Here is an 8,055-nt window from a genome sequence, read left to right as displayed (position 1 = left end):
TCAGGAGGTCAGGGGCTGGAGCCAGGCCACCAGGGGCCTGTCCCACGGTGGGACACGTGCCCTGAGGGCCGGGTGCCCAGGGAGTGTTGCTGGGGGAAGGCTGGGTGCCCGTCTGCTTTACCACATCTCTGCCTGGCGATGAGAAAACGGAGGCTCCCAGAGGTCGGTCCCTTCCTGGGTCTCACGCTGGGACAGGGCAGGGGTTGGAGTGCACGTGAGTCAGGCGCCCAGGCTCTCTCCCCGCATCTGTCTGCCAGGGATGTGAGGCCGTGTGACCGAGAAAACCTACTTGGCCTCGAAGGAGAGCAGTGGACACGGCCCTGAACCCCGCCCCCCGCCCCCGCCCAGTGAGGCTTTGCTCTCAACCCCTTGAGGGCTCGCGTCTCTGCTTTGATTAAGAGGCCCTCCGTCCCTGGGAAGCAAGACCCAGCCCGGGCTGCAGGGGCATCCCTGCCTGCTGACGGTGGTCTCGCCTGACCGCCTCCAGGGTAGGAGTCCCATCCCACCCCCCTGCATCCTGGTTTAAGAATAATTCTTTGCCCCCGGCAAGTGGCTTTCCATATGTAATCGTGACCCCTCAGAGCTCAGAGAAGTGAAAGGCAGCACCTGGGGCCCGGCTCGCAGGGGTCAGCTGGGAGTTGAGCCGCATCAGCCCGGCTCCAGAGCCCATCACGGGTCAGGTCCACAAGCCACAGGCCATCTGAGGGCAAGATCACGTCCAGGCGGGAGGGGCGGCCCCTGAGCTGGGCCTGCGAGGGTCTCAGGAGGGATGGGGGCCCCACTGCAGGCACAGGGAACACTGGGCAAAGGTGTGGAGGCGGGGGGAGGGAGGGCTGCCGGGGAAGGCTCAGGCAGACCAGGAACTTTGGCTTTCGATCCGATGGGACTAGGGAGCCATGGCAGGTGTTTGCGCAGCGAGGGGTCGGCTGTGCTCAGGGCTCTGGGCTGGCCGCGAACTGGGGGGTGGATGGGAGGAGCCCAGGTGAGAGGCAGTTAGAAGGGCCAGGGGTAACTGTCACAAGCTTGAATGAGGGTGAAAGTCACTGGAGGAGGAAGACACCAGGGGACACGCAGCCAACGTCAGAACAGCCCAGGGCGCTGAGGAAAGCCGCAGCTGGGACAACCTGGAGGGAGGGGCGTGCAGGCAGTGGGGTGGGACACGCACAGGCAGTGCGGTGGCATCACGGGCCCCGCACCTGGCAGGTGCCCAGTACAGAGACCATCCATGGGAGGAAGGAGGCCATCGTGGCTCTAGGTCAGCACAGGTCATGCTTTCTCCCCGTCCCCGCAGCTCTGCCTTCTACACCCCCTGCCCGGTGCCCCGGAAGAACCCTGCTGGCCCAGCAGGGGCAGTGCCAGCCTAGTCCCGTGTCTACCGCGCACCCATATGGCTTCCTCTCCATCCACCCTCCCCCTCCCTGTCCTTATCTTTCCCTCCCGTCTCCATGGCGACTCACCACCCCGGCTTGCCTGCATCCCAGCCTCTGCCAGGGATTCTGGGCCCGGCTCCGTCCCTCCCTCCGGAGCCCTGGTTCCTGCAGTCCTGTCTCCTCCCCCTGGGGTGAGTCCAGAGGCAGCCTCCTCTTTCCCGACTGTCACATCCATTTTCCAGCCCTGCCGACTTGTGTCCTCTGGGGAGACCCCCCCCAGCCTCCACTGGCCACAGCTCCGCCAGCCCTTCCGGGAGGGAAGCCAGCCTCAGCGCCGCCAAAGATCTCCTGGGTGTCCTGCCTGCTCCCGGACCCTCTCCCGGACCCTCTCCCCACGCCAGCCTCCCATGCCGAGGTCTGCCTTGTCAGTCATTTCCTTTTGTCACCGGCTTGGCAAACAGGCGAGTCTTTGGTCCTGAGACCTGGGGGTGGGCACTGGGTCTGCAGAGGGAGGATGGGGGCACCTGGAATCCAGGATGAAGATAGAAGTCTGGATTCCCTTCTAAATAACATTTTTGGGATTGTTTTTCTCCCCAATTTTCTCTCCAAGGAGAGAAAACAGAGCTTCATGGGCAACAGCAGCAACAGTTGGTAAGTGGCAGGGCCTGGCGGCAGGACTGGGGCCTGGATGCCCGTCCCGGGGAGGGAGCACGAGGCTGGGTCCGCCAGGCTGTGGAGGGAGGGGTGGGAAAACCAGTGGGTGCTGCAGTGAGGCAGATGCCAGCTCGGAGCTGCCTGCTGCCCCCCGGGAGGCTTCTCCTTATGGTCCCCGCTGCCCGAGGGAGGTAGCAGAAGGGATCCCCTTGGGGTCTGGAGAGGTCAGTGACCCCTGGAGGGACCCCCCCCCCTCCCCTCGCAGCAGGAGGCCATGGGGGAGGATTTCCGTGGGCGTCTGTGCCAGGCTCCGGGCAGGGTGCACCATCTTGTCTCTTCACCCCATCCTTCCCTCCCGGACCGTTAGAAATGGGGCAGACCTGGGCGGGAACTTGCCCAAGACGGCTCCCTCCAGGCTTCCTCGTCTCAGGCTCCCTCTGACTGCTGCCCTGGGGTCCCCGCGCCCTGCACACCACCCCCAGGTCCCACGCACCATTCCCCAAGTTGGACCTGGGGCTGGGGGCCCGACCTGTGGCGCCCCGGGAGCCGCCCGCCTGCTCCATCTGCCTGGAGAGGCCGCGCGAGCCCATCTCTCTGGACTGTGGCCACGACTTCTGCCCGCGCTGCTTCAGTACCCACCGTGTCCCCGGCTGCGGGCCACCCTGCTGCCCCGAGTGCCGTAAGACCTGCAAGCAGAAGGGCCTCCGGGGCCTGGGGGAGAGGATGAAGCTCCTGCCGCGGAGGCCGCTGCCCACCGCGCTGCAGGTGCGCAGGCCTCCTCCCGGCCGGGGGCTTTGACCTCACACTGGGATGTCACGGAGGGAGGTGGAGTTCGGGGGGGACGCTCCCCAGCCTGGGAGCTCAGGGAGCCCTGTCTCCGTGCCCAGGAGCCCTGCGCGGTGAGGGCCCAGCCGCTGCTGCTGGTGCGTGTCAACGCCTCCGGGGGCCTCATCCTGAGGATGGGGGCCGTCAACCGCTGCCTGAAGCACCCGCTGGCCAGGGACACCCCCGTCTGCCTCCTTGCCGTCCTGGGAGAGCGGCACTCAGGGAAGACCTTCCTGCTGAACCACCTGCTTCAGGGCCTGCCCGGCCTGGTGAGGGTGCGGCTGGGCCGGGGGCTGGGGGCGGGGGCAGGGACCCAGCCTGGCTTGGGGAGGGGAGGGGGCCGGATGGGCCAGTGGACGCTCTGCTTCTCTGCCCCACAGGAGCCCGGCGAGGGCGGCTGGCCGAGGGAAGGGTGCTCCGGGCAGGGCTTCCGGTGGGGAGCCAACAGCCTCACCAGGGGCCTCTGGATGTGGAGCCATCCCTTCCTGCTGGGGAAGGAGGGGAGGAAGGTGAGGGGGGAAGGGGCAGAGGAGTCCAGACCGGCTCACGGAGAAGGGAATCGGGTAGGAAATCTCTGGGGGCCGGGACGAGAAGATGGGGCGGGCAGAGGCACCTGGGGGGCGCGGCAGGCTGACCCCTCAGTGTGCACCCCTGCCTCCACACAGGTGGCCGTGTTCCTGGTGGACACGGGGGACGCCATGAGCCCTGAACTGAGCAGGGAAACGAGGACCCGGCTCTGCGCCCTCACCTCCATGCTGAGCTCCTACCAGGTGAGGCCCCCCAGCCCCTCTGCCTGCCCTGCTCCGCTCTCGCCACCCACACTAGGGCCATCCCAGCCGGGTCTGGCCCTCCAAGCCCCGGGGACTGTCCCCTTTATCCCGGAGGCTCCTGTGTCTGGGATCCCCGCAGGTTCTTGGGGTACCCCTGCAAGGGGGTGCCTCCAGTCAGTGTGAAGGTCCTAAAGGTGGGTCGGAGGTCCCTGGGGCAGCTGAAGGTCTGTGGACCGTTCCCCTGCCTGCCCTCCACCCCTCGGGCCGGGCCAGGCCAGCCCTGCCCTGCAGGCTGCGGGGGTCCCCCGGGCTGGTCCCTCGCACATCCCGAGCCCCACGGTCTGCCTGGGGGTCCTTCCTCACCGGGGTCTTCCCAGTGTCTCTTTGCCTTCACAGACCCTCTTCCACCTTGTTCTCCTTGGTTCCAGATCCTCACGGCCTTCCAGGAGCTGAAGGATACAGACCTGGAATATCTGGAGGTGAGGAGACAGCTGCTCTTGGGGCTGAACCCTGTCCCTGCCCTGCCCATGAGGCCAGGGGTGCCTTTCAGCTCTGGCCCAGGATTTTGTGACCTGGAGCAGGATTGGGGGGTTGGGGGCAGAGGGTAAACCAGGAGGTGCCTGGTTGGGGAGAGGTAGGAGGGTCCTGGGGCCAGGAGCCCGGAGGGCGTCCTCCAGTGGCCCAGGGGGAGGGGAGGCACAGCCCTTGGAGTGGCCCAGCCATGACCCCTGTGCCCCGTCCCCAGATGTTTGTCCACGTGGCCGAGGTGATGGGCAGGCATTATGGGATGGTGCCAATCCAGGTGAGACACCCGTTTCTGGACTTGTCACCCCAGACTCCGACACCCCGGCTGCTGCTATCAGCACCCCTTCTCTTCCAGCACCTGGACCTCTTAGTTCGTGACTCATCCCACCCCAGCAAGGCGGGGCAGGGGCATGTAGGCGACATGATCAAGGTGAGGGAGGGGATGGGGCGGAGGTGTAGACGGGGCAGAAGGTCAGTTAGCCAGGGAGGGGTCCTGTCAGCGAGCCCGCTCAGAGCTCATCCCCACTCCTCTCTAGAAGTCGTCCGGCAAGTACCCCAAGGTTCAGGGGCTGCTTCAAGGAAGGCGAGCCCGCTGCTGCCTCCTGCCAGCTCCCAGGAGGCGGTGGGCGAGCAAAGGCCATGGAAGCCCGGGAGGTGAGTGTCCCAGGAGCAAAGCCTCCCCGGCCTGCCCTCCTTCTCCTCCTCCTCTCCCTCCTCCTCCCCCCCTCCTCCTCCCCCTCCTCCTCCTCTCCGTCCTCCCCTCCCCCTCATCCTCCTCCCCCTCATCCTCCTCCCCCTCATCCTCCTTCCCCTCCTCCTCTCCTCCTCCCCTCCACCCCCTCCTCCTCCCCCTCCTCCTCCCCTTCCCCTCCTCCTCCCCTCCCCCTTCTCCTCCTCCTCCCCCTCCTCCTCCCCCTTCCTCTCCCCTCCTCCGCCTCCCCCTCCCCTTCCTCCTTCCCCTTCTCCTCCTCCTCCCCCTTCCTCTCCCCTCCTCCCCCTCCCCCTCCCCTTCCTCCTTCCCCTTCTCCTCCTCCTCCCCTCCCCCTTCTCCTCCTCCACCCCTCCCCCTCTCCTCCTCCTCCCCCTCCCCCTCCTCCTCCCCTATTCCTCTCCTCTCCTCCTTCTCCTCCCCATCCTCCCCTCCTCCCCCTCCTCCCCCTCCCCCTCCTCCCCTCCCCCTCCTCCTCCCCCTCCTCCTCTCCCGACACCCCTTTCTCTTCCTGAAGCCGGTCCTGCTGACCAGGCACCTCTGCATGAGGACTCTCTTCCTCAGACACAGATGATGATGCTGGCCACCTCCGCGCCTACGTGGCCGATGTGCTGAGCGCGGCCCCCCTGCATGCCAAGAGCCGCTGCCAGGGCTACTGGAGCGAGGGGCGCCCCGCGGCCCGGGGGGACAGACGCCTGCTCACGGGGCAGCAGCTGGCTCAGGAAATCAAGGTGTGAAAGCTCCCCGGAGCCCCAGGAGACCCGCTGGCCCCCGCCCCCCCTGACCCCCCGACGCTGTCTCCGCAGAACCTCTCGGGCTGGATGGGCAGGACGGGGCCTGGGTGCGCCTCTCCGGATGAGGTATGGGGCTACGGGGAGGACGCGGGTGGGAGGCGAGCCGGGCTCCCCGAGATGGAGCGGGGGACCCGGCAGCGCCCAGCGGGGGAAAGGAGGGAGGCAGCCGGGTTTTGCCGTGGACAGATGGCTGCCCAGCTGCACGACCTTCGGACGGTGGAAGCTGCCAAGAAGGAGTTTGAGGAGTACTTGCGGCAGCAGGTGAGCCTCGGGCCCCGGGAGGCCAGGCGTCCTGCAGGAGAGGGACCAGTCTTTGGGCGGGGGGGCCGGCGTCCGGTGGGAGGCACCGGGGCTCCAGGTCAGGGCCCCTTCTTTCTCGTCCATCACAGGACGTGGCCACCAAGCGCATATTCTCTGCGCTCCGGGTAATGCCAGACACCATGCGGAACCTCCTGTCGACCCAGAAGGACGCGCTCCTGGCTCGGCACGGGGCGGCCTTGCTATGCGCGGGGAGGGAGCAGACCTTAGAGGCCCTGGAGGCCGAGCTGCAGGCCGAGGCCAAGGCCTTCATGGACTCCTACACCGTGCGCTTCTGTGGCCACCTGGCCGCTGTGGGCGGTGCCGTGGGCGCAGGGCTCATGGGCCTGGCGGGGGGCGTGGTGGGTGCCGGCATGGCCGCCGCGGCGCTGGCCGCAGAAGCTGGGATGGTGGCCGCAGGAGCTGCAGTGGGGGCCACGGGGGCAGCCGTGGTCGGGGGAGGCGTGGGTGCCGGGTTGGTGGCCACGGTGGGCTGCATGGAGAGGGAGGAGGACGAGAGAGTGCAGGAGGGGGACCGGGCGCCCCTGCTGCAGGAGGAGTGAGCGCCCGCCAGATGCTCCAGGGAAGGAGCGCCGCTGGGGGGAGGGGAGGGATGGGGGCCGCTGTTCCGAGGGCCCCTGTGTGCCACACCACCCTGGTTGAACGCCCCATCTGGGTGGTGACTGGTGACCGAGAATCGAGGAGACCTCAGGGCCGGCGGCAGGGTATGAGCCTGAACGGTCTGGGGCTGTATCTGTTGCAGGCGACTGCTAACCTGCCTCTCTTCCCAGAGAAACTGGGCCCCAGGGTCTCCCGCCAAGATTGTGGCCCACCCTCCCCGCCCTGGCTTATTTCCCGAGATGGTAGGGGGGCTAAGCGGGCGCCATTCTGGAAGTCTCCCCTTCAGAGACGGGAGCAGCCCCAGGATGGGTGACCTAGGTGTTCACGATTGGGAGCCCTGATAAGAGGCTGGGGAAGGAACAGGAGGGGCCACCGGGCAAAGCCAGAGAGTCCGGGTGGTGCACGGTGGCCTACCCCCCTGAGTGGAGACTCTTTCCAAAGCTACCCCAGCAGGACGGGGGCCACCCCCTTCTCCCGCAGCCCCGGGGAGCCCACATGTGCACCGGGAATGGGGTTCCCTTACGTGTCCCTCGTGGTTGTGCCCTTTGTCCAGCCTGGTCAGTGCCCATGTTCTTTGTGGAATGCCATCCCAGCAACGGGTCAAAAGCCAAAGAAAACACCTGTAGTTGCATTCTGAGCTACATCGACAGCCCTCATAGCAGATTCTATGAAAGTCCTGGGGGGACACATCCACGGAACATGCCCGCCCCCCTCAGCCTAGGGGAGACACCTCCGTCCATGTTAGCAGGAGACCTGGATGCAGCCCCCAGGAGGACAGCAAAGCCCCACAAGGAGGGCTTCTAGGCTATTAAACTGCAAAATAAAATGTGTGCTTGAGTGTCAGCTTCCCAGTAAATTATTGAAACATCTCCTGAATCAGCCTACGTGGGGCTCTGGGGACAGGGGCAGGGAGCCAAGGTGCTCCATGACGGGGACCTGTGGACAGGAGGAGGGACCGAAATTCCAGAGATGTGGGATCCGAGGGCAGGAGGGCTCAGGCCAGAGGCTGAGGGCATGGCCATCTGCGCAGGCTTGTCCAAGTCCTAGTGACCCTGTGAGAGGTTGCCACCTGGCATCTGTCCGAGCAGAAGGAGAGGGTGGAGGTTGATGGGGAGTGGCTGGGGAACTGGAAGCAGGAGGAGCCCGGATCACTCCCGCGGGCTAGCAGCGGGCAAGCACCCCAGGTCGCCGTCTCAGCGTTACAGATGCAAACCCAGGGAGGGGAAGTCTCCGCTGATGCCCCCCAGCTGGCTGATGGCAGAAGGGGAACCTCGAACTCCTGATCCCCCAGATGGTGTCCCCCGCAGGGTCAGTTGTGCTGAAATCGAGACGCTCCCCTCCAGGTCCAGCTCTGGGAAGCAGTGTTGGGAGATAGAGGCAGAAGGACGTGGTCTGGGACACACGGGTCAACAGTAGAAGCTGCAGCCCGCAAGCTGGGGACAAAATAACGATGCAGAGAAATCCCAGAGCCAGGCTGGGGATGGGTGGGG

At 66.3% G+C, this 8,055-nt stretch overlaps 1 protein-coding gene across 1 annotated transcript; it reads left to right on the top strand.

Moving 5' to 3' along the window:
* Positions 1 to 1,777: 1,777 nt before the first annotated feature.
* Positions 1,778 to 6,507, top strand: RNF112 (ring finger protein 112). The gene is made up of 14 exons (XM_065897635.1): positions 1,778 to 1,831; positions 1,981 to 2,021; positions 2,507 to 2,789; positions 2,912 to 3,118; positions 3,230 to 3,358; positions 3,515 to 3,619; positions 4,048 to 4,098; positions 4,365 to 4,421; positions 4,500 to 4,574; positions 4,681 to 4,798; positions 5,418 to 5,584; positions 5,660 to 5,713; positions 5,834 to 5,908; positions 6,037 to 6,507. The coding sequence occupies exons 1-14, from the start codon at positions 1,778 to 1,780 to the stop codon at positions 6,505 to 6,507; spliced, it is 1,887 nt and encodes a 628-aa protein (XP_065753707.1).
* The last annotated feature ends 1,548 nt before the right edge of the window (positions 6,508 to 8,055 follow it).

Source organism: Phocoena phocoena, chromosome 19 (genome assembly GCF_963924675.1).
Source record: "Phocoena phocoena chromosome 19, mPhoPho1.1, whole genome shotgun sequence".
Taxonomy (NCBI): domain Eukaryota; kingdom Metazoa; phylum Chordata; class Mammalia; order Artiodactyla; family Phocoenidae; genus Phocoena; species Phocoena phocoena.
This window is presented reverse-complemented; position numbering and strand designations above follow the sequence as displayed.